The following is a 26,665-nucleotide window of genomic DNA, read 5'->3' on the forward strand; positions in this document are numbered from 1 at the left end:
ATGATTTGAAGCTACACATAAAAAATTAATTTGAATTGTTAGTTATTCCGATTATTAAATTTGTATAGTAACTTATAAGTTATGTGAGTTATAAACCAAATCAAACCAAAAATAAACACATGGTCCAGGAAAATTTTAGAATGAAGAGATTATTTTCCGAAAGATCATCGGGTTATATGTGCGTATAAATATACTTAAAAAGTTAATTAAGTTATAAAAGTAAAAAAAATTATGATATATGGGAATGATAATCTTATTTTTCTATAACAAAAATAAAATCAGTTGATTAAACAGCCTCATTATGGAGGGTTATTGTTATATAATAGCAATAAATTTTCATTTTCGTAAATTATTGTGAACTTAGTGTTCTTGAAATATCTAATCCACCTGAAGGTTTAATTGATGTGTAATACATTGTCATGTCAATTTATATGCGCTAAAACTTTTGATTCTATAAAAAAAAAATTCATGAAAAGATGATTCATTTGACGTGGACCAGCGCCTTTAAAATAGTGGTCTGTTTTTTTTATTTGTCACTTAGACTTTTGCACGTATTTCAATATGGTTTGACCGATTAGTTAAAATTATGATTTTAAAAAATTTAAAATTATGAATTAAAATATAAGTTGTCTACTTTTATTTAAAAAAAAAAAATTTATAAATTATAATTTTAACTAACCGGTCAAAAAACATTGAAATGTGTGCAAGAGTCAAAGTAACAAATAAAAAAAAACAAAGAGGGAGTAGTTGTCTATGATACCAAATGCAAACTGTGCAACAAAACACAGCAAATTTGATACCAAGGGGAAGTGGTCCAAATTTACACTACACGTCCTAAATTGTTCATGTTATATTTACAAATAAACCGGTCTTTCTTTTGATAGTAGTAGGTTCTGGCCAGTTTCCAGGCTTATACATTGATAGTAGACTTTCTTTTATACAAGCAAAGTTGCTAAATGTCATGCATGCTGCTGTTGTCCAGTATTATCCATGACTTGATCCTGCTGCTGTTCTGCAGAGCCATCATTCATAATGAACTCCTGAATTTCAAGAATCTCGACTCTTCTGTTCATCTTTTTCCGTATTTTTATAGCCACATCTGAGGGCTTGAATCTCCCACAGGCGCTTACCCGTAAATGTTGTTTCTCTATCAAATGTGTCTCCACCTCTTCAACCACAGAACACAAACAAATTCAATGTAACTTATTGTGATAAGCACGTTTATTAACACAAAAGCAAAAGCCTAACCTTTGATATTGAGAAGAACTCGTCTCATTTTCCTGCAGCAGGCGTTGCAGTCTACGTTTATCCGCATCACCATGCAAAATATCTGTCATTAATTCCACAATCTGATTAGATGCCTGTACAGTTCAGTTACTGAAAGTTATTGTTAATGAAGATGTTTCGAAACTGCTTGCCTGTCCTGACATGGCGTGGCGGAAGCTTTAGGAAGTTCCGAAAACAGGACTATTGTAATTATCAGCTAAATAGGGATGAAATTGCTGCAAAATTAATCTCTCAGGATCTGCTTGGACATTCTTTACCACTCAGCTAGGAATCTGATTCTGCTGCAAATGCCAAGAAGCCTTAATAGAAAATCTCAAGTCCTGGTTTTTTGTAAAGCATATCTTCAGTGTTTGGTTACTTGATCATAATGGCATTGCAATAGCATCTTGCTTGTTTTTAACTTGTAAAAAGTGCATACTTCAAAAAGGGATCATCCTTAATCTAAAAGTTCTCTTATAATTCTTTTGTCCTTCAGAATATTCTAACCAATCTTTCATGGGACAAGTTATATTAATTACATGTTTCATCTAAACCAATGCCTTTACATTTCTTTTCTCCAAAACATAGCTAGGTTGTTGGATACATCATGCATGCAATCTCCTTAAATAAACACGTTTATTCTGTGGATGTCCTCTACAATTCGTATGAAATCAAGGGCTAGTGCCTAGTTGCTTGTCGCTTTCATGCAGCTATTTTGTGTGTCTTGAAATTTTTACATTTTTTTTGCTTCGTACTAATAAATAGTTGTGCCCCTAAAGTGTTTAATTTTTTTTCAATGTTCCCATTCCTTAGCATAATCGTACCGCTCTTAAGCTAGATTTGAGATAACAAAATGTGTAAAATTCTATAAGTTTACTCTATTTTCTGGTGCAATAAGAGGAAGCAATTACTGGAAAGTGGAGAATCTGTAGAAGTTTACCTTGATTTTATACACCACGGCACCTATCAGAATTTTTAGAGGGCAATCATTTTGTCTCCAAAGTCTTTCAAAGGGCGATCTTTTTGTATGCAAAGTCCAGGGAATCTCAAATATCAAAAGTCATGAGCACAAGATCTGCGCCCTTAATTTTTAAAGAGGATTGTTGACCCTGAGCTTAGGGGGTCGTTTGGTTGGAGGCATTCTGGTATCAGATATGGGTTTCGTTCATTCCAACCTCATACTTGATATTTGGTTCAGAAGGTATGAGTTTTTGATACCCAAGGGGAGAGGTGGGTATGAGGAAGCGGTATGGAGAATCAATTTTATTTATAGTATTTCAACTTTATTTAAACAATCAAATGTAAATGTTTAATACAAAAATAATTTAATGAACTAAAATTTATTTAAATGATAATTAAAATAATATTTAAATTTATTAAAATTAATAACTTAAAAAATATTTTAAATCTAAAATATTCATTCCACCACTCAACCAAACACATGGTATCATAAATGATACCTCAACTCCATACCACCTTAACCTGATTCTTGTATCCAACATCCATACCACCTTAACCTGATTCTTCTATCCAACATCATACCACTTCTCGAACCAAGCGATCCCTAAGAGATATGTCTACGGTTAAAAGAAAATAATTATAACACAAGGGTATTTTATAAATACGGGAATTGTGTTTATATTTACAAATTTACTCTTAAATTTTATATTATAAAATGACTTAATATGGGTAATTTGTCAGAGGACACCCACTGTCCGTGTTTTCTCTTTTTTAAATAGCTACTCAGTTTCTCGCTTATACCGGAGTTGCAGGTAAAACGACTTCGGTTTAAAACTTCATACGTTTATGGCTTTGTGCTGATTTTGACGAGGCACGGTTATAAAACGCACTGTACATAGTTTTGAGCCTGCTTTTGAAAGCTTTTCGAAGTCAAAAATGCTAGAGAAATTTGTCCAAATGACATGAGACGAATTATAATTTTTGGGCGCAAATATATTCACCATGTCCCATCATTTTATAAATAGGATGACTTATCATTTTATAAAATATAATGTTAGAGATATTAAAATATTTTTCAAAAAACAAATAATATATTTTAATTAGTGGAGCTCATATTAATCCACACATGAGACCCTTCATAATTTATAATCTATACTATATATTATAATAGCCGGAATGAAAATAATTTGGTTCAACAGTTTGGTTCAACGATAATTTCCTAATTTTAATTATTACAAAAATAGATAAATAGCGTTATATATCTAATAAACTACTAAATATAGTATACTTATCCTACTAAACTACGAATACAACTTATCATATTATTAAAAAATATAAATAATAGTGTTACATATCTGATAAACTACTAAATTGTTAAACTACTAGAAATAGTCTATTTATTCTACTAAATTACGACCACATGTTATTCTATTATTTTTATTATAAATTTATAATCATTATATATTTATATAAATATTTTAAAAATATAATATAACTGAATTAATAAAAATTTAAAATATTAATGGGAACCCGTGCATCGCACGGGATTTATGCTAGTCTATACTATATTATAATAGCCGGAATAGAGATAATTTGGTTCAACGGTTTGGTTCAACGATAATTCCATAATTTTGATTATTACAAAAATAGATAAATAGTGTTATATATCTAATAAACTACTAAATTATTAAACTACTACTAAATATAGTATACTTATCCCACTAAACTACGAATACAACTTATCCTATTATTAAAATATATAAATAATAGTGTTACATATCTGCTAAACTACTAAATTGTTAAACTACTAGAAATAGTCTATTTATTCTACTAAATTACGACCACATGTTATTCTATTATTTTTATTATAAATTTATAATCATTATATATTTATATAAATATTTTAAAAATATAATATAACTTGATAAATAAAAATTTAAAATATTAATGGAAACATGTGTATCGCACGGGATTTATACTAGTATATTATAATAGCTGGAATAGAGATAATTTGGTTCAACGGTTTGGTTCAACGATAATTCCCTAATTTTGATTATTACAAAAATAGATAAATAGTGTTATATATTTAATAAACTACTAAATTATTAAACTGCTACTAAATATAATATACTTATCCTACTAAACTACAAATACAACTTATTATATTATTAAAAGATATAAATAATAGTGTTACATATGTGCTAAACTACTAAATTGTTAAACTACTAGAAATAGTCTATTTATTCTACTGAATTATGACCAAATGTTATTCTATTATTTTTATTATAAATTTATAATCATTATATATTTATATAAATATTTTCAAAATATAATATAACTTGATAAATAAAAATTTAAAATATTAATAGAAACTCGTGTATCGCACGGAATTTATGTTAGTATAATATAATAACCAGAATGATATATTTTTGGTTTAACGATTATCCACTTAGGGTCCAAACATGCTAAGAGCATCAGCAACTCATACTTAGGGTCTGTTTGGCAATTCCGTTAAGTGAGCTTATTGGCTTATAAGTCCACAACAGCTTATTGACGAGTGTTTGTAGACCCAGCTTATAAGTTGAATTTACAACTTATAAGCTGATAAGTTGAATGTTGGTAACGACGTACTTTTTCACAACTTATTTTTGATTTTTCGTTTTCTTATCAATTTTAATTTTAGAATATATTTTTTTAAATGTTAATATAACTTAAAATATAAGAATTAAGATAATTATATATAAAAATTATTTATTTTAATTCATTTAAATAAAAACAATTATGACCTATAAGTTAAATTATCCAAACACTTATATAACTTATAAGTATTTATTAACTTATCACTTATTACTCACGTATTCACTTTAAGTTATAAGTTACTTATTTTAAGATTTTCCAAACAGACACTTAACTCTTAACTATATCCTACGGGAAAATTTGTTAGCTAAATTTTTAAATAACACTAAAATGATCTTCCATATTTGTTTATCGGGAAATCATTATCTATAATTGTGCTTTGCCCAATTAAAAATGGCAAAGTTGAAAATACTATTCTCTTTATAGATCCAATAATATAAAATCATTCACATAAACTTGAAATTTTAAAACTAATCTTATTATTTTTTTAAAAATAGCTAATCATTATAAATAATAGCATTCGAGCAAAATACCTTTCCATCATCTAAATTTTAGCTAACTTTTATTTTATATTATATTAGCTAAGCAATTTAGCTAACCGCATTGGAAATACTCTAAACTACTTAATTGTTAAATTATTAGATATATTCTTCTTATACCTCTAAACTACGACAAAAAATTATCCTACTAAACTACGATCACATCTCCTTCCTAATTTTTTTATTATTTTTATTATAAAACTATAATTATTATATATTTATATAAATATATTAGAATTAATATATAATTTGATAAATAAATTTAGAATTTATTTAAATATTCAACGACCAAACCAATCAAAAACAGACTAACACGTAAAAACAGAAAGCTAGTTATGAGTAAACGACCAAACCAATCAAAAAAAGGCACATATTCCGGAAAAGTTTTAGAAATAATTTTTTTTGAACTCTAGAAATACTCTTTTATAAAAGTTATTACCAATCAATTCTTGTCACACATGTTATTTGGGACAAGTTTTTGAAAGCTCTATCATTTCTCTTTCAATGTGGATGCCCGGTCTTCTATGAGCTGACTTGACAATGACTGTACTATCTATCTGATTTATTAAATTTAAAATTCATAGAAATACCTATTAAATATATTTGTTTTGGGTGCACCAAAAAGTTGGTTGCATGATGAAAATCAGGGATAGCAAAAAGGTCGATTAAAGCACATATAGTTACATCTTAACATTCATAATCTCCAGAATTCACAATAAAAACATTCCAAAAAAGTCCGGAGAAGTATATGCACTCCCAGAGAGAAGGGTGAAAAAGAAAACAGAAGGTTATCAAGATAAAAATAAGATAGGGGTAAAGAGACAAGAAAATGGAGAGGGAGAGATTTAGCCACGTTGATTCCACGTATGATCATTATTCAAACTCGTGCATATGGTCTAAGAGGTAATTAGCAGCCAGCTCCTCGTTCTTGTTACACGCAAAGAAGACTTCCAAAACCAGTTCTCGATCAAATCCCATTGCTTCAAGCTGAATAATGAATAGAAATTAGATTAATTACCACAATAAACAGTCACATTCACATTAATTTTTAAGATATAGAAGGCACAACTTACACGCTCTATAGCATCCTGCTCCTCCGGTGTGACTGTAATTGCCTGTGGCTGCCCAAGTAAGTTCCTGATGAGAAATTACAAGCACATAAGCACCATAAACATTTGCTATATGCTAATAGTAATAAAAGTTATAAAACAAAACATACTCGCCGCCTTCCACGGGTTCATTTATCAGCTGAAGGAAATCAGCCTGATGCTCTTGGATAAGCCTCATTAGATGAGGATTTTGCTTTCCTAACTCCTGAAGCATGGGCTGTTAAGAAATAAACGAAACAAACATCAAATATCAGATGATATTCACAGGTACGAAAATATGTGCACATACATATATATAAACATATTACCTGCAAGATTTGTGGGTTGGACTGCACCATAGCTCGCAAAGCTTGGAACTGGTACAGAAGAATACTAAAAAGTGAAGAAAGATAGAAGGAAAGGAAGAAAGAAAGAAAGAAGAAAAGGGAGTAGGTGGGCAAAAGGTAGTTGGATCTTAGAAAAATGAATACCTGTTGATTGGTGCGTAAAAAATCTAAGTTGCCTGCACCAGCAGCATTAGAACCCATGTCGGGAAGACCCTGAATGATGAAATGAAAGGCATCGTCAAAAAAAATGCAGATAAAAGCAAAGTTGTTAAAAAAAATGCACACCTGAGGGAAGAGATCCAATGGATTTGCATTGGGTCCAGTAGAAGCAATAGGAACTGGTTGGGCAGCAGCTGGAGGCTGATCAAGGGGGTTTGTAGCCTGGCCACTTGGTGGCGATGGGGCCACAGGTGGAGCCTCTGCTTGCTCAGGGATTCCCTGTTATATTACACCATTATTAGACTAGCAAAATTCTGAGAAATAGATGTACAAATTAATAATTGCAATGTTCACAAACACTTGTAAGCTCTAAAGTCACAAAATTGCAGAAGCTTCCTAGAACAAGTAGTAAGTACAAATCTGACTTGGCTCGAATTGAAGTAAATATTTTACAAGTATTTCACAGAAAAAGTTACTTTTACAAAACAAGTAGTATATGTTTTGATAATTTTAAAAACACACCCAACGGGACATGCATACAAGTTGAATAATTAGCTAAATGACAAAAAATGCACGAGAGAGTTTAGTAAATAAGAAAGATATTCCAAGAAAACTTTAGTGTACAAATAAGATATTCCGAACATTGTAAATATGCTTGATACAAATCCACCCCCTCCAGAGTTTGATTTCCTTAACTATTCGAGCCACCACTAACTAGAGGCCCCAACACTGACGCTGCCAATATATTACAATGTCAAATATAATTAAGACACTTGTGAAGTATGAGACTGCCATAAAATTGTTTAATTTGGATATCACCTAATAAATCAAGTACTTGCAAATAAAATCATCCTCTTCTTTAGGAGAGCTAAATTGGAAGTTATGTGGAACTATTAGGGTTATATTAAAAAAGGTAATTGCTATGTTGAAGTTATTTTAAACTCCCTGTATCCCAAAATTAGGCGAGCCACTTAGAAATAGTAACAAACAAAATAATAACCATGCATTTTAAGGTGTGAAAATTAGGTACTTGCAAATAACCTTTTTTAGTGTTATTTATTTGGTGTAATATGCTTCAGAATTGGTGAAAATAACTGAAAAAGTGGCTTACATAATATGCAACTAACTAACTAAGGGAGCAACTTAGAAATACAAGTCATAATTTGTTTGAATAATCTATTAGTAATAATACTTATAATATATAACATTATAATAAAATAATAAATAAGTGAAATAAGTACCTAGTTCCTACTTGTTAAAATTCAACTTCTAAGTTGACTTTAACTTGAGTAACTTACACAAACAGACACCCCCCCCAAAGTCATTTTAAAGCACAAGTCCCTATATGACTAATTGAATCTTTTACTGACCCAACCACCACTACATCCCTTGAGTTACACAAACTCTCAACTACAGAGATGTTAAAAGACAACAAAAGCCTGTTCACTCCATTAGTCCATTTGTTTTTGAATTTGAGATAACATATGCGTTATACTTGCATAATAGCATGACTTTATTCAAAAACAATGCTAAGCTTATTGTTGATTGCATGATATGTAAAAATACTACAGAGACTTACGGAATAAAGATATTCCACAGCTCTCTCTGGATTGTTATAAGCAGCACGAAGTGCGCGAATAACTGTATCCCTGTCCCATGTGCCCCCGCCCATGTCAAGAATCTGCTGAATTGCTCCCTCAAGATTGCTTCCGGCTACTAAAAGTGATGCTGCACTGTCATAAACATTGGCCTCCGACCTAATAAAAAAACATCAATATATAAAGTAAGAAACAATTAAACATAATTTTATTAATCAACAGTAAAAGTAAATGTCATTAAACTGATTGCTAGTTTTATGCTACTGGATAACAATGAACAAACCCCGCAGCTTCAGAGGGGACGGGAGCTACAACTGGAGCAGGAGCAGGAGCAGGAGCAGGAGCAGGAGCAGGAGCAGGAGCAGGTGCAGGAGCAGGAGCAGGTCTGAAAAGTTGAGATAAATTATTAACAAACCATATTTTTCACTTTCTTCAAAAAATATTGAGAATATTTGTTGAATAAGCAGATAGATGGAGAATATATAAGATGTATGTACAACGATAAGACATAATATGCATTATGCAATATATCTGTTCATGCGCCATGGTTTCCAAAACTTACGCAGCCAAGGTTGCAACTGGAGGTTGAGAAACTGCTGGTGCTGGAACTGAAGGTGGGGCACTTGTTCGCGGTGCCTACAAAGGTGATGCATCTCATTATGAAGGACTTTCTAAAGAGTATGAAATAGTGATGCTTATACAAAAATGAATTAATTTACAAGAATATTCCAAAAAGATGATCAGCACGTGTAGCAGGTAAGAAACAAAACACCAACACCAAAAACATCAAAAGATCTCAAAAGACAGTTCACATCAATGGAGAAGACTAGAACCAGTGATAGACCAAATGTAAGTTATTACTAACAATTTACGCTTATTACCAATGAACTGTAAACTGGCATGCCCAGTAATCCAGTATATGTCTACGGTTAAGGAAGCACCCTACTTTCTCATTACAACTTTATGAAAGAGAAACACTTAATTAACCATCTGCACCCTAAACTCAAAACAAAAACTCTTAAACCCTGGAATGCACCCAAGAGCAACTGCAGTAGGGAATGCCAAAAGATCCCATTGTCCATGCAGCATAGTTCTTGCACTCCTGCAGTGGCTTTCTAAAAGAGCGACTCGAGTAACGCCTAAAGTTATTAACTTTTGGCAGTCTGCCAAAATAGATAAAATATATGAATTTGTCCGCAAATCATTCATAATCATATCTACTTGTGGCATCACCAGATTCCATCCATCAGATACCACCATATATATAGAGAGAGTGACGGACTACACCATATATATATATATACAATTATACATTGGCACCCTATATGAGTGTCACCACTGAAGATGGTACAAGTGTCAATAAAACTGTAACAAGGTCAATTTCAAGAAAGTCACTGAAGAACAAAATCCTCCTTACGCTACGCAAGCATTTTTCAATTACTAACAAATATCAAATCAGAAATTTACGTCCAGTTTGCACAATAGAGTATTATATAGGTAGGTTCCACTTAAAAAAAATTGTCAGAGACAAATCACTGCAGCTATGTATGTTTTATGAAGGAGTTTAGAGATATGAGTGAGAAAAAAACACAGAGACAAAATTCACTGAAACAGCTTCTCTGTCTCTAATAGTACAATCATGTTCAAGTCACATTACATCAAATGTTATTTCATAATCAATATTGAAATTTCATGCAGTCTGATCTGATCTTACCTTATGAGTTGCTGCCCTTGCAGCAGCTGAACCTTCACCAGATGAGCTCTTGCTCTGTTTATAAAAGATACAGAATAAGAATTTCAAACAATTATTAAAATGAAGAGAAGTCATGTTTCTGAACTCTTCTCATACAAAAAAATCTCATAGCCTAAACATCAGTATAAGTAGGGTAACATCATTACAGCTAATCCCGTAAAAACTTAATAAAATAATCACAATTAACCTTTAGAGACGCATATAACCATAAAATACTCATACGCGGGCACGGGCGCTCACATATAACTTAAAAAATTATAACTGCACAATCAAAGCGTAGGCTTATGAGTCCCACAAAATAACAAACCCGAGTGATTATTAAAATTAGGACAAGGGATATTTGTCCCTTGCACATTTACGCTAAAGGCTTAAAAACCCAAATGAAGGTAAAATTTTACAAGATATTCACTAATTAAACTGGCTAGATAAAAAGCCCGAAATTGTGTACAGGAAATGAATATGTAGTGTTTAAATTTATCAGTAAAGTATGTTTGGATTTCATATTAGACACACACACGACAAGGCACGAAATAAATATGTCTGTGTGTGAAATATAAATTTATTTCAAATATTCCAGAAAAACTTATAATATTACAAAATTAGAGATTAAAATTTTAAAAGTATATTTATAATATTATAAGTGTCTTAAAAGTTAAAACCTGTTAAATCATTTTTATATTAATAAAAGTGATATCTTTATGAAATTCTAGTAATATAACAATTATTAGTATATAATGCAGATGACACGAAAATACGGAACTTGACTTAGCAAATTCATCTAATTTCATATTTTAGTATGGAATTTTAGTACACGTAACACGATAAAAGTAAAACATGAAACAACACGATTTAGCAACATAATAATTTAATATATAATGTATATGACACGAAAACATAAAAGGACCCGACTTTCAAATTTATTTAGGGTATTTAGGTATAGAAATTTTTGGTGCATGAAAAACGACACGATTACCGGGTCTAATTAAATACTAAAATTAAATACTTAAAAAATCCAGATATAGTATAATGTACATATCATATTATTCAATTTAACAAGCTAACCTGTAAATGATGTAGATATTCATTCTTCAATACATTTTATTGGTGGATATTCCAAAAAAAAAAATCGCCTGGGTCAACATTATCACTGAAAAAGATGAGAACTGTTTACCTTGGACAACATGACGACGATAAAACTATTTTCGGCAACATTGTTTTCAAGCAATGTCGTGCCATCTTTAAGCACTTTACCCTGGTAGATGAGCATCTGCTGTGCAGCAGGATAAACCGCTGATCCTTGTACAGTTTCTATACTTCTCTTCACATTAGCAATCTGTAAATACGGAATCAATTAAAAAATCACAATTTACATAACAATTGTTCCATAAAAAACCTTAATGCAATGCAAGTGCAACTGATGTAAATTTGTTTAAAATGCAGATTTTATAGATACCAAAAAAAATGGCTTCGATTCTTAAGAATAATCCTCTTACCATACCTGCCAACAATGATCAGAACTCGTTTCAAGTAAATTTTAGCTGATAATCATATTTCAAACAAGAGTTAATGTAAAATGCGGTTACCAAATTGTCAGCTATATTTGTATTGTTAAATCTTTTTGTTTTTTCCTTTTTACAATAAGGTAATTCACTAGTTTTATTTTATTGTAATACTGCATTACAATAAAATGCAAATGTGGCCATATTATCTAGGCAGAGGTCAACAGAGATCTTTAGGACAGCTCAATGCTTATTAATAAATAACGACGTGCTTTAGCACATACTAGTATAGTAACAAGATAAAACCAAAAAGCAATAATAACAGCAGTAACACTACTGATACTATCCTAACCTCCACTTAATCCAATCGACCTCGCAACTAAAATTAAGAAGCCGAAAAATACCAAAGTTCGTATTCATTGCAAAGTAGAAAGACGAAAATTATCACAATCCACGGCCTACGCCTAAAAATTTCCGATATATAGTCACTCCAATATCAATGACACATAACTCATTCTACCATTATAATTCCAGTTTTGCTACTACTTTTCAATACAATTAAGCTTCCAGCTATCACCAACGCCTCGAAAACAGTTTATAAATCAATACAATTACACTTCCACAGCTTCCAACGCTTCAAAAACGAATGTGTCCGCTAACAATTACATGAAATAACTATCGAATAACAAAATCAAATCAACAAGCACTAACAAACACACACTAATCAAATCAACCAGCTCAATTAACATCAAAACTCAATTAAATTCACCAACGATAAAATTAAAAAGCCTAAAAATCACAATTATATAATTTCTCACCATTTACACATCAATCAAACAATCACAAATCTCAAATTGACTACTAAAACTCACCAAAACAAACACGAATTGAACAATACATACAAATCGAGAGAAGAAAACGAACCGAATCATCAGGATTGACTTGAATTTCGAATTGACTTCCTTTCAATGTCTTCACGAAAACCTTCATCTTTCACTGTATGTATATTTGTGTGTATATGTTCGATCTAGTGAGAGAGAGAGAGAGAAGTGAGAATCGCAGAGGCTTGCGTTTGGCTTGGTTTTGTACCGAGACTTGCCCTTTCTCGCAAGGCAGCGTTTGTGAGTTTGGTACACGCGAGCTGTGGCGCGTGAGATCCACGATGTGTGAGGGAGTGTTGCGTGGGAGGAAACTTTGGGGAGATGGGGAGGATAAAGATTGGAATATGCTAGATTTTTGTATTTTGTATAATAAAATGTGTATATTTGTTAAATAATTATTGCATTTTTTAAGAGAGAAATTACTAGATAAAAAAATTATTATTATAATTTCAGCTCGTATGTTATATTTTACTAGATTGATTAATGGGATGGTTGTTATAAAGAAATAGAAAGAAGTTATTTCTAACTCGTATTTTTATGTTTTACGTAATAAATTATTCGATGGGAGTTCTGGATTTCGGTGGGATAAATTAACTCGATCTCGGTTTTCAAATTAAATTAAAAATTTGTAATACAATTTTCGGAATAAAAACATTCCGTGCCCCAAAAATATTTGTAGATTCGTTGTATTTTGCATTTAACTAAGTAAATTACTGCGAGATTTTGCCAAAACAAATAGTAAGTTTGGTAATTTTCATTTCACACGTTTTCCATGTAAGAATTCAAGATGATCGTTTCCTTTTTAGTGTTTGTGGATGCGTTCTTTGCGTTTGGTAATCTTGGACTTGGTTGGTGTAAAATTCATGACTATTCAAATGGGTTCATTTATTGGGCTAACCGCGGGATTTAAGTTTGATAACAGACAATGGCCCAAAATTAGGAACTCGAGCCCTTATTTGTGGGTAATGGAACTGAAGTAACAAAACTAGCCCACTATGTAGAATTTAAGATTAGCCCAATGGGCGCAAATTGTACAAAGTGACTTTGACTTCCATATTATTTTCTCCGATCTTCACATAGAAAATACTCCTTAATTTTCTATAGTTATAAGCTTCACAAATTCGTGGTCTCGTCCCAAAACGAACAAAATCATATTAATATAGAATTAAATATTGCTTGTAACATAATAAATGGCATCAGAGTCATGTTATAACGGTTCAAAAATCTCAAACGGGGTTTAAAATTTGAGCCTAAAAATCGCGGATAGGGGCTATGAATAGATGAATTTAAAAGAAAGTGACAGGTATGAACGACACAGAGGGATGAATGTGTGTGATAATCCCAAATCGCCCCGGGGCCTTCTCCTTGCCGAGCACGGACTCAAACTCCGTTTGCACAGAAATGGTGGTAGCGAGTGGTGTAGTTGTAGGGTGAGAACCTACAAAACAGAACCGGAGGGGGGTGGCGTCTCCGCGGCACCTCTGGCGTGAGAATGAGAAAGGGTTCTAAGGAGAAAAGGGGGCAAAACGGGAATTATGCGAGTATATTTATGGTATGTGCGTGTGTGTATGTAAGTATATGTGAGGGAGAGAGTGTCTAACCTGTAACCTTCCTTATGTCCTGCCTTTTATAGGCCTCCTACTAGGGTTGCAGCTATGCCAAAAATTACCTCCCTACCTTTAAACTATTTCACCATATTTTTAGGGTCAAGAGGTCCACCTCTCGACCCATATACGAGTTCTTGTTTAGGATCGAGGACTGCGGATATCCTTCCGATAAGATGGTCCTCCCGGTTAGCATGTTAACATCGCTTAAGGGATGGCACCGGGAGTTCATTTTTATTTGGGGTGGGGATCTGGAGTTCATGCCACTCCATAAACTCGAAATTAAAACAGATAGATTTCCGGTCCAGCGGCTCGGGCAAGCAGCTCTCGCGATGGTTTATGCCTTCTATGGGGCATTCGGGACGCAATGGACCCGAGACACTTTTAATAGCAATGAAAGTATGCATGTTGTCGGCTGTAAGTCTTTTGCCTTAGCTTTATTTTGTTATTTAACTTTTATTGGTTGATTGTATCCGGGACTGATGTTTTGCTGTTCTTCTTTTAAGGTATTCCGAAGCTAATTCCCTATCCCCCAAACATGTCTGCTCAGCTTAAGGATTTGTCGGCCAAGCTGCGAAGGATTGGGGGAATAACGAGCTTGGATTCTGGGAAGAAGAAGGTTGGTGAATGTGAAGACGCAGCCCGGAAGGCGGTGCCATCTCGTCCAGGGAGGACAATGATCGTGATCAACGAACCCCGGGCCGAGGCTGTGCAGCAAGGGGACGTGACAAGGGTCCCAGCACCCCGGAAAAGGAAGAGTGCTCCTTCGGGTTCCAGGGAAAAAGGTGGGGATGGGTCTGAGGGCCCTGTTTCGAAGAAGGCTGCTGTTGTCCTGGCCCCGGATACCCCGGAAACTTTGAAGGCCCTGTTGGCTAGCTTCACCCCGGAGACTCGCCGGAGGGAGCTATTTGAGAACTACGCTAGCACGGCGGAGAGGAAGAAATACAGAAAGGAGCCTCTCGACGACTTCCTGGTCGGGCTTCAGGAGGACATTACTGCTGTAAGCCCTTTTCTTATACCCTTTTGATATTCGATTTCGTACTTGCCTCATTTTTATTTTCTTGTATTCGTATCATCTAATCGTGATATATAATGATTTCAGGCTAACTCCCGGGTTGCTGGATTGGTTTGCATAATCCGGAGCCTACATGCGAAGGCTGATGCTGCCGAGGTCTACAAGACTGAATATGAGAGGCTGTCCCGGGAGATACATGAGTTGAAGGAGGCAAGTGCCAAGGAGGCTGCTGCTCATAAGAAACTTCTTGACGAGATCCGGGAGAGGCAGGACCGGGCCGAGACTTCAGTCTGGGAGATGAGGGCGGAAAACAAGAAGCTGAAGGATGATCTTGCCGCCCGGCTCACTCCCGAAGAGGTTTTGGCTGGGTTCCGGGGGACTCCCGCGTACTTCGAAGAGCTGAATGACAAAGCGCTGGAGAAGATCCAGATTTGCTGGAATATTGCTTCGAAGTACCTCGGCGAAGAGCCTCGGGGTACGATCGACATCTTCCTGGAGAGGTATATTGAAGAGGAGACCCGGTTGGAGCAGGAGAAGGAAGCCATCCGGGCAATGGAGTCTGGTGCCGGAACGTCTAGCAACATCCCTCATTCTCCCGGATCGCCACTCGCCCAGCAGCCTCCAGTTCCAGAAGGTGATCCTGAGCAGCCTCCCTCTCCTCCTGCCGAGCCTGCAGCAGAAGCTTGAAGACTTTGCCATTTGTTGGCATGTAATTTCTGTTTCTTTGTTTTTAGTATTGTCTGAACTCAGCCTTTTGGCTAATTTCTCTTTTCTGTAATCTGGATGACTTTGATTTTCCCCCCCGTGGTGTGTTTCCCCGGGGTTGTTTAATATGATTGTGCTTTTGTTTCTTTCCTTTGTTATTGACTTGTATATGTCAGGAAGTTTTCGAAGTAGACATGAGCTGTGTTTTTGCAGACCCCGGGGTGGGGTGAAAATATTTAACTTGTAGAAACTTTATAAGTACGCATGGGTTGAGTTTTTATAGGACCCCGGGCAGGGGTAAATTTCCATTTGATAGAAATTTTCATACACATGGGCTGTGTTTTTGCAGACCCCACGGTGGGGTAAAAATATTTAACTTGTAGAAACTTTATAAGTACTCATGGGTTGAGTTTTTATAGGACCCCGGGCAGGGGTAAATTTTCATTTGATAGAAATTTTCATACACGTGGGTTGTGTTTTTGCAGACCACGGGGTGGGGTAAAAACATTTAACTTGTAGAAACTTTGGGGTAAAAATATTTAACTTGTAGAAACTTTATAAGTACTCATGGGTTGAGTTTTTATAGGACCCCGGGCAGGGGTAAATTTCCATTTGATAGAAATTTTTATACACATGGGTTGTGTTTTTATAGACCCCGGAGTGGGGTAAAAATAGTTAACTTGTAGAAACTTTATAAGTACTCATGGGTTGAGTTTTTATAGGACCCCGGGCAGAGGTAAATTTTCATTTGATAGAAATTTTCATACACATGGGTTGTGTTTTTGCAGACCCCGGGGTGGGGTAAAAATATTTAACTTGTAGAAACTTTATAAGTACTCATGGGTTGAGTTTTTAAATCTGATGGTAAATAAATAAGCCGCGTAATGAAATTGATTCAAGTTATGGAACGCTTAAAGTAGAGTTTTTCATTTATATTGAAAGCAAAAATTACATTCTGGGGTGAATGAGAATAGCGTTTACATAAAAATATCATAGTATAAATGTAGAGGTGTTCCCAGAATGTGCACCTTTCTCTTACTGGTAGAATTTCCTTAGTCGGGTTCCGTGTCAGATGTTGGGGACCTCGGTCCCGCTGAGGTAGTTCAGCTTGTAAGTTCCCGAACGGAGCACTTCCTTGACTATGTAGGGGCCTTCCCAGTTCGGCTGCAGTTTCCCTTGGTTAGTTGGGTCCGAGGCCTCGGTGTCCCGGAGTACTAGATCTCACACCACATATTCTCTTATCTTGGCCCTCTTCGCAAAGTAAAGCTTTGTTTTTTCCTTGTAGCTTTCCATTTTTTCTACGGCCCGGTCTCTTACTTCATCCAAGAGTTTGAGGTTGGTTCTGAGGCCTTCTATGTTGGAGACCTCGTCAAAGTTGACCACTCTATGAGAAGGGGATTCGGTTTCCACCGGTAGTCGGGCCTCGGTACCATAGGCAAGCTTAAATAGAGTCTCACCGGTTCCAATCCGGGAGGTGGTTCTGTATGACCATAAAACCTTCGGGAGTTCATCTGGCCAGTTCTTTTTAGAGTCTTCCAGTCTCTTTTCCAAACCTCGGAGTATGGTCCTGTTTGTGACCTCGACTTGTCCGTTTCCTTGTGGATGGGCCACGGATGCTTTCTTGTGCCTTATCCCGAGCTCCTTGAGATAGGCTCCAAAATTCAAACCCACGAACTGCGGCCCGTTGTCCGAGATTAAAACCATCGGTAGTCCGAACCTCATCACAATTGAATCTACGAATTTGATGCGGTCTTGCTGATTGATGGTCCTCATAGCCTTGGCTTCTGCCCACTTAGTCATATAATCGATCGCCACCAGCACATAACGAAGATCTCCTTTTGCCCGAGGGAAAGGACCCATGATGTCAATTCCCTAGACAGCGAATGGGATCGGGGAGAGAACGGACCCGGGGAGGCTTGAACCTTGCTTCGGCACATTGCTGAACTTTTGGCACTTGCTGCATTTCTTCACATAGGCACTTGCTGCATTTCTTCACATAGGCCACTGAATCAGTTTGGATGGTGGGCCAATAGTAGCCTTGTCTGATGACTTTGTAGGCTAGAGCTTTAGCGGCTAAATGATCTCCGCAGATTCCCTCGTGCACCTCCCGGAGACAATAATCTGCTTCGTCCGGATCAACGCATTTTAAAGTCGGGGCAGAAAAAGTTCGCCGGTATAGCTAATTATCTTTCAGAAAGAAGCGGGCAGCCTTATATTTGAGGTATAGCGCTGTATTCTGGTCTTCCGGAAGGGTCTCGTCCTTAAGATAAGCTATGTAAGGCGTCATCCAGTTGTCCGGGCTAGTAACACATAATACCTCGGGTCGATCGGTGTTGGGTACTCCGAGCTCCTCAAAGTAAACCGAGCTGCTCAAATCTGAAGTATTCTGGACGAGCTTTGACAGCTCGTCTTCCTTCGCGTTTTCTTCTCTGTTTATCTGCAAGATGGTTGGGTCCGGGATGGTTTTCAGGATTGCCCTCACCAGTAAAATTGGCGTTTCGATAAACTTGAGTAGTTCTCGATATACTTCCTGACATTTCTTGATATGTGACTTTCTAACATTTGACTTAAAATATTTTTTAATCTATAATATTATTTTTCAACATTTCTTGATATTATTTTTTAATCTAGTTTTTTTCAACATTCTTACATATTTAAAGAATACTATTATAGATTACAAAAAAGTTACACGTCAACAAAATCTTGCCATTATCAATATGACTTAGTTTTGAAATATCTTGCACAACAGAAATATAGACACGTCTTCCGGTATGTGCAAATAAACACATGATAATTACTTTAATATATTTTGTCAATGAAAATGTGTGATATTTTCAAAATTGTCTCTGACAACTACAGAAGACAAATAATAATTGAGACCCCAGTTGCATATAAGTTGTGCCACAATATGAAATTGAACTGTGTGTATTTCAATTATTTTTTGAAAAAAGTCACGAGACCATCTCCAATATAATTTTAAAAACATATTTTTATATTATTTAAGTATAAAAATTTAATCAAGTATAACTCTAAAAGTTATACCATTTGTACGTGACACAAAAAATGTACCGAATTTGATGTTGCACCAAAATTCATAAAATTTTTCAAAATTACGATACTATGCTTATATTATTTAACGAAAACAAATCATTCCGTTTCTACTAAAAAAGAAGAAGAATATTCTTTTAAATTAAAAAGATACCATTTTAATGTGAAGTTAGATGGAAATGAGTCAGAGATAATCAAAATTTTAGTTTGATTTTAACATCAATTTAGGGTGAAAGTTACATTAAATTTGTGCAAGAGATTGAAGATGTTCTGAGAAACACATAATGCTATTCATTGGCCACACAGTACAAAAATATTAAAAAAGGGTCACATAATTGGCCAAATAAATCTCAAAAATATCAATAATTTAATAATTTCAAGTTCGATTCACATTTTTAGTTTAACTCGTTAGGCATCAAAATGGCAGGGGAACAAGATCTGAAGTGGGGTACAAGATCTGAAGTGGCAAAGAAACCTTATTAATCAACCATAATGACAGGAATTTTAGGCGATCCTAAAATGAATCTCAAATTTATTTTTGAATTATATTTGACATATTTTTTGATTTATTACACAAGGATCCAGTTTATTCATAAGAAAATGACTAATAGCTAGAAAATGACTAATGGTTACTTCATACTTGCCACCTGATTGGTTGAGAACCGTTTCATAATCGATTTTGGGAGCTCGGAATTTCGAATTTCATAATTTTGACAGTTTTTTATAATTTTGATAATTCTTCATAATTTATTCTTTACTTTATATTTTCGGACACTTTTATTATTTTCTACAAATTATCTCTATCGAATCAATACCGTAACAAATATATAGCTTTCGAGAAAAAAGGGAAAAAGAAATTGAATAAACAAACTTTACAATGTTCCAGACTTTCAGCCCATTTCATTATATGTCAGATTTCTAAATTGCGGGTAATATTTCGGATGATCCGAACCCGATATCCGAATAATCAAACAACGAATCAACCGCTACAAACTCGCTACCGTTACTATTACTATCATATCCAAAAACGTCGTCGTTGAACTCAAAACCAAACGAGTCATCAAATCTCCACAACTCACTGAGTCCGACTGACTCGGAGGGAACTCGGTACAACTCAGTCTCCGCTAACTTTTCTTCAGACGGTGGAATACCAAGTTCATCATCGGAGGCTCCGAGAAGATAACCCAGATCCGGCGAAGACTCGCCGGATTTCGACTCGTTCGCCGGAATGGAGCCGGAAATCTCCTTTTCAAAGATCTTCATGAACGAGTCGAGGTCTTCACTCGTCGTGCATATATCCGAGTCGTCGAGCTCGTCTAAGAAATCTTCTCTGAATCTCTTTAACTCGGACTGAGTCGACTCGGTGGCTTCAGAGTCATCGCGAACTCGTTTCTTGCAACTCACTGAGTCCATGTGTATATTTTATTTTAAGTGTAAATAAAAATTGTATAGATATAGAGAGAGAAGTAGTGATGTGGTGAGAAGAGAATAGAAATGAGGAAAGCTTATATAGTGATAAAATTGGCGCGTGCATGTTGTGGCGCGTGGGAGGTAGTAGTTTGTTTTAAGCGTATTGTTGGTGTCTGCTTTTTTGGTGTGTGGATGTGATGTTGCCGTTGGTTTTATTTTTAATTAGTTGATTTTAATTCGTGGTTTTATAAGTCCGGTCAAAATTAACAAGGAGGATTACATAGTCAATTACGCCTCGAGATTTGTTATTTTTCTTGTTTGATGGATCTAGCCCTTGGTACTTGTTTTTATCAGAATAAGTTTGAATATTAATTTCATTTTAACCGAACCTTAACCTTGCTCCCCATCTTTAAAAACGAAGAAAAAGAAGCGAAAGGTTCTGTAATTTCATTTGCATTTATAATTATATTTTAGAATTTTTAAAAGTTGCAGAAGTAATCGATAATAAATATAAATTTAACAATTTTTTATAATAAAATGGTATTAAATTACTTTACATTATTGTCATTTTCTTCACTCTTTTTGAAAAACTCGGGAACAAGACTTTACTCCTCCCGAATTTTAAAAAGAGAAAACAATTGTAAGATAAGTAAAATACTTCCATTTCCTCTCGTGATTCTGCTTCCGGGTTTTTAAAAGAAACAAAAGCACATGATAATGAAAAAAAAATTTGAGAGATTTTCACTCCAAAATCAAATGCAAGTACTTTACTTTCTAAATACTTATTTCTTTCCCTTAAAAAAACTCAGGATTAAGGCCTTCAACTCATTACCAAAATTTTATTTGAACCATCCACCAAATTCTATATGTATATCGAATTGTTAATATACAAAGTAGTGCCAAAAATCATTCCAAAATTTGCATACTTACTTATATTTATTTTCATGCGGTTGAATTTTTAATTTAACTTTTAAAATTATGAATTTGATGTGCACTAATATAAAAAAATTCAATTGTGGTCTTTAGATAATCTTTTCCCTACATAAATTTGTTTTAAAATTTAATTTAATATCATATTAAATAGCAATTCGATTTCAAATGTATTTACAATGAAAAATAGTTTTAATTTTCTTATTTAATCATGTTCTACTATATAAAATAAAAAATTTAAAAATAGAAAATGTATGTACATTATATTTATTCATAATATTTTAATTAATAGAAATTTAAATTATTATTATTAATGTTAAATACAATTTTCGGGAATCGGGGTCGTGAAACATGGCGAGGATATCCCAGTCCCAACTCCGCCCCGATCCCTAATGATTATTTTTGTATTTTTTCCCGTTATTCGTTCCGAACCAAAAAAAATTCTCAAACGGAACGGGAAACGTGACGAAAATCGTATCGAGCAGAGGCAGGATGGATGAAATGTTCATCCTCAATTAATATATTACACGTGTTATTTGAGATCCTTTTGAATAACTAATGAATTTAGACTTATTCTAACTAATATAGGATTGGTTTCCATTGAGAACACCTTAATTGGAGATTACTGAAGAATAATTTTTTTTTTATATTTTTTTTCTCTTATTCAAAATGTATGTGTTATGTTAATGAAAATAAAAATGTGTCTATAGAAAAAAATATTTAAGAAATTGTTTACATAACATATACATATATGTTATGCACAAATTACATAACATATTATAGTTTATGTTTAGTGTTCTATAATAATTATGATAATATTTATTAAAATTTTGACGTGTTATGGAAAACTAAAATATATTTATGAGAATTTTTTATGCAATTCTAGAAAAAATAGTGAAAATATTTTTACAAAACATATAAAATATAATTACAGAATATATTAATTCTCCGGGAACTGGTTCTCATTTGAGTCTAACACTTCTAATATATCTATCTATCTATATTATACTATTATAAGCAGAACACCATCTATTTGCTAGTGAGTTACTCAGTACATTTGTTTGGTACGACAAATAACAAACGTGAGATCTAAAGTCAGAAAGATTAGAACTGTTGGATGCAATAATAAAATATTATTATATCAATATTTAAACTGCTCTCATGGATTCAGGGTTCGAACCCCGTCAACAACTTATTATATTTAAACTTTTATATTATTTATTTTAACAATTTTTACAGGTTCAGGGTTCGGGTCATGTGAACAACATATTATATAATATTATTTATTTTCAGTTAAATCTCAAATTATTATAAAATATATATTGTTATAACTTATTCTATTCTTTAATTTATTTTTCGACTATTAAAAATTATATTATAAAATATATTATTAAAAATTATCGAATATTAAAAATAATTCGTGCACCGCACTGATTATAATTTAAGATATTATTTGTTTGTGAGGTAAGAGATAGAACAACGATAATGGTAGCAACTAAAATCACGTGAATCAACACCGATGCCGGCAGATATGATGCGTACGGGCGGGCGTGGAGTAACAGATGATGGGTCACGCATGGTACAATTATAGAGTGGGACACACGTCTCGTTTTATTGTCCGTCATGAACATTTTGATTATATAAAGTAGTTCGGTCTATGGAGCGAAAATTTGATTAGATCCAAATCATTTTAACGGATATAAATCGATCTATTAAAAATTCAATCCGCGATTTGATAAGCAAAATTTGATTATAAATGAAATGAATATATATTTAGGCCGATCCGATATCCGGTTTATACATATACTTATTTATATAAAATTATATATATAATAATTTATTTATTTTTACCATTTCTAATTTAAAAGTTTTATTCTCAATCAAAACTCATTGTATATACTTCAATCAGTCCAGTCTCAAAAGTCCGATTCAATCTATATTATATCCTATTTTTTTTTTACTTTTTAGAGCCGCATATCACCTTAATCTCAAATCACATAACAATTCCTTTTCGATACATAAATATGTTTTCGCTGTTAGAATAAAATACTCCAAAATTTAATGGTATGTTTAGAATTTATAATAACTTTTTTAATAAGTTATCTTAAAAATAAATATATATTAATGAAGCGGATATTGGATTTGAAATCTGTACTCCGTACGAACCCAAATATGGGTCGGCCTTTAAAAGTTTCGGGATCAATCCGATCCGAATCCGAATTCCAAATATAAAATAACTATGAATGTAAATTTAAATCGATACAATCCAAACCCCATATTTTGACAGGTCTAATATCACGTACCAACCCATTTTTTTGAAAGCACGTACCAACCCATTTAAACACATGGACTCGCATCATTTGTGATAATCTACTCACATGGTAGACCTAGTTAGATGACCCGATTCCAAATTTGTGGACTAACGCAAAAAATTTCTGCTGGGGAATACGAATTCAAGTATACGTAAATGGGGGTGAGCGAGAATTAACGAGAATGATAAATCAAAATATTAATTGAATTAGTGATTGTTAATCAAATTAAAAGAATATCCGTAAAAACCTAATCGGAAAAGAGTAATTTTAGAGATTTCAAAAAAAAATCTCAAAAAAATCTCAAAAAAATGAGTGATTAATTTGTGATTTATTGATTGCTCATCAGTGTAATAAATCCCAAATTTATTAATATAAGTTCAACTAATTAAAATATATCATATATATTTTGAAATTATTTTGATAGTTATTTTTTATCTTGATCGAAAAATTAATCAAATCAAGTGGACATGTCTAGAACCATGATGATCCAAGGTCTTTTATGTATATCTGTATTCTTACAAATCTCATGAGCTGTACGTAACTGTGTGCGTGTCATAGATGCTAGAATAAGGGGCGGCAGTGGAAAATCTAATCAGCCAGCCGATTTAGACAATTTTTATAATAAGATTGCTAGAATTCGATCAGAAACTGAACAAAAATCAAGCATCAATAATACTCCCTCCCATTCATTTCTATATACTTTCCTTTTTTCGATATTCTATTCAAATTCTATACATTTCAAACTTACAAAAACTAGTAAAAATTTAATATTATAAAAATCAACCACACCCTCTACTTTCTCCCACTGGCCACTACACTCACTTTATTCATTAAATATTAATAGGTCCCACCATTTTACCAAATTTTATATTTTTTCTCATTAAATTACACTTTTTCTTTCTCTTTCATCTCACTACTTTATCAAAACTAATATTATTTTAATAAATTTCTTGTGATTCGTGTCCAAACCATTTGTATAGAAATAAATGGGACGGAAAGAGTATTTGTTAGCTTGTCTCCATAATGACTCACCTTGGTCTACTCACCGGAGATCAAAAAAATTATACCTTAAAATTCATGTTAATTTAAACATACAAATTGAATTTAGGTTATTTTAATTACGAATACACGACTACATGTATATAACTCTAGTAAAACTTTAATCTAATTGTATGATATTGCTCATTTGAGATTTGTCAAAACATATATGGAAATAATGAAAAATAATATTGTAAGACCTTGTCTTACATAACTATCTTCCCAAATATATAATCAATAAGATTTATTGTATCAAAATTTTAATAAGAAAAATATTAAAGATCCCAAACCCCCCAAATTCTCCAAATCTGATGTGTCATAAATATATTTATCAATTTTCCTAATAATAATATAAAATCTCGCATGTATATACGCTCACGAATCAAAATTAGTTATGAATCGGTTACATTATTTCATAAAAAAATTGGAGAAGATTTTTGGTTTAATTAGCACTACTACTTTTTTTAATAAATATGACTAGGTTTTGAAGAAAGTTGATACGTGTCCTTTTTAATTTGTAATTTAAGGTATACGTTTTTTACGTTAACATTAAGTCAAAATACCCAGGTATACAAATTTAGCTTTAGCTTATTTTTATATACAACAAAAGTAATTTTTACCAACTAGTTGTATACATATTTAACGTCACCCTATTTTTTATTTTGTTGCGAAAGTGATTAGTTAATTACTTAAACGAAAGGTGTATCCATTAAAATTTTGTTTTGTATTCGGTAGCCGTCTACTAGAAAATGTTCGTTACGTCAAATAATTTAACTCCTACAATTGTCAATTTTATCTGGTTTAAGATATTTTAATGCCTAATCAAATTTATGTTCGTAAAAAATTAGCCTCGCTGTTTTGGCCTTATAGTTTTGGTCTAGTCAATTTATTACTCCCTCCATACCTTATTACTTTTCTCGTTTCATATGCCGGAGTGTTCATAACATTAGATAAATTATTAATTTACGCCTAATCTGTAAGAGTAGATATAATCATCAGTGATCTTGTTTGATTCATATTTATGAGTATTTTAATATGGTGAAATTTTTATATTTTAAATTAATACGAAATTAAAGATATTAATTATAAAAAAGTGTGCATTGACAAACCAGATAAAGGCAAACGGAAAAGTATTAAGGGACGGAGGGAGTAACAAACACAGTTTCAATTTTGTTATTCCGTCTTTTCAATTATTTATATTTGTATTGTTTACTTTCGTGAAGATTAAAAAAATGATAAAATAGTAGATAAAAATAAGTATTGTAAATAAAATGTAAGGAATTATTAATAATATATGTATAAAAGTGTAGTATAGTAGAAGAAAATATTAGATATAACTAATTTTATATTAATAAAAACTTTACTGCTTTTGACCATATAATTTACGTATTTACCGACAATATAAGACAGTTGATATTTCAAAATAAAAAGAACAAGCTCACTAAGACCAAAAACATTAATTATCATATTTTAACGTAATAATATATATACAAAATATCAGATTTATACAATTTGATTATTCAAATTGATCCCTACAAATTTTTCTTAAACTGATATATCAAGTTTTTTCACAAAAAATACATATCAAATTTAATAAATTTAAAATTATCATATCTTTTAAACCTACCTAACTATTATTCCGAATATATTTTTTTTTGAGTAAATATCGAATGCTCAATTAACCCCTGTAAAATATATCTAATTCTAACAACTAATTCTAATTTCCGTATTTTATATAACACCTATATAAAAGTAGCAGTCAGAACTTGAGCTTTGAGGTGGGTATTGGTCTCAATCGTTAATGTGATATGATCCAATCCCTTTACTTAGCCGGAAATTAAACATTTATCCATGTCCATGAAATGTTATAAGCATG

The 26,665-nt window shown here is 33.0% G+C and overlaps 3 protein-coding genes across 4 annotated transcripts; all 3 read right to left on the reverse strand.

Moving 5' to 3' along the window:
• Window positions 1–832: 832 nt before the first annotated feature.
• On the reverse strand, window positions 833–2,499 carry LOC141678329 (uncharacterized). Its single transcript, XM_074484620.1, has 4 exons — window positions 2,207–2,499; window positions 1,419–1,568; window positions 1,249–1,330; window positions 833–1,168 (listed from the first exon to the last, which is right to left on the reverse strand). The coding sequence occupies exons 2-4, from the start codon at window positions 1,428–1,430 to the stop codon at window positions 960–962; spliced, it is 303 nt and encodes a 100-aa protein (XP_074340721.1). The 5' UTR covers window positions 1,431–1,568; window positions 2,207–2,499; the 3' UTR covers window positions 833–959.
• Window positions 2,500–6,052: 3,553 nt separating this feature from the next.
• LOC141677707 (ubiquitin receptor RAD23d-like) lies at window positions 6,053–13,034 on the reverse strand. 2 transcript variants are annotated; one of them, XM_074483745.1, is made up of 12 exons: window positions 12,771–13,034; window positions 11,519–11,680; window positions 10,309–10,362; window positions 9,161–9,230; window positions 8,878–8,977; window positions 8,576–8,753; window positions 7,123–7,275; window positions 6,982–7,050; window positions 6,820–6,867; window positions 6,622–6,728; window positions 6,476–6,539; window positions 6,053–6,389 (listed from the first exon to the last, which is right to left on the reverse strand). In XM_074483745.1, exons 1-12 carry the CDS (start codon window positions 12,834–12,836, stop codon window positions 6,276–6,278), a joined length of 1,185 nt encoding a protein of 394 aa, XP_074339846.1. In that variant the 5' UTR covers window positions 12,837–13,034; the 3' UTR covers window positions 6,053–6,275. The 2 variants fall into 2 exon arrangements, with proteins under 2 accessions (XP_074339846.1, XP_074339845.1); XM_074483744.1 differs by having other exon boundaries at window positions 8,878–8,979; window positions 9,157–9,230; window positions 12,771–13,032.
• A 6,983-nt stretch (window positions 13,035–20,017) lies between these two features.
• Window positions 20,018–20,512, reverse strand: LOC141680813 (uncharacterized). The gene has a single exon (XM_074486929.1). The coding sequence runs from the start codon at window positions 20,510–20,512 to the stop codon at window positions 20,018–20,020; it is 495 nt and encodes a 164-aa protein (XP_074343030.1).
• Between the last annotated feature and the right edge of the window lie 6,153 nt (window positions 20,513–26,665).

Source organism: Apium graveolens, chromosome 8, assembly GCF_009905375.1.
Source record: "Apium graveolens cultivar Ventura chromosome 8, ASM990537v1, whole genome shotgun sequence".
NCBI lineage: Eukaryota > Viridiplantae > Streptophyta > Magnoliopsida > Apiales > Apiaceae > Apium > Apium graveolens.

Coding starts and splice junctions, on each gene's coding strand:
- LOC141678329 (XM_074484620.1), bottom strand. Junction 1,169..1,248: donor AGTTCTTCTCAATATCAAAG/GTTAGGCTTTTG, acceptor CTGTGGTTGAAG/AGGTGGAGACACATTTGATA.
- LOC141677707 (XM_074483744.1), bottom strand. CDS start 12,836: ATGAAGGTTTTCGTGAAGACATTGAAAGGAAGTCAATTCGAAATTCAA. Junction 8,754..8,877: donor GTCCCCTCTGAAGCTGCGGG/GTTTGTTCATTG, acceptor TTTTTTTATTAG/GTCGGAGGCCAATGTTTATG. Junction 6,729..6,819: donor CCAACCCACAAATCTTGCAG/GTAATATGTTTA, acceptor ATTTCTTAACAG/CCCATGCTTCAGGAGTTAGG.
- LOC141680813 (XM_074486929.1), bottom strand. CDS start 20,512: ATGGACTCAGTGAGTTGCAAGAAACGAGTTCGCGATGACTCTGAAGCC.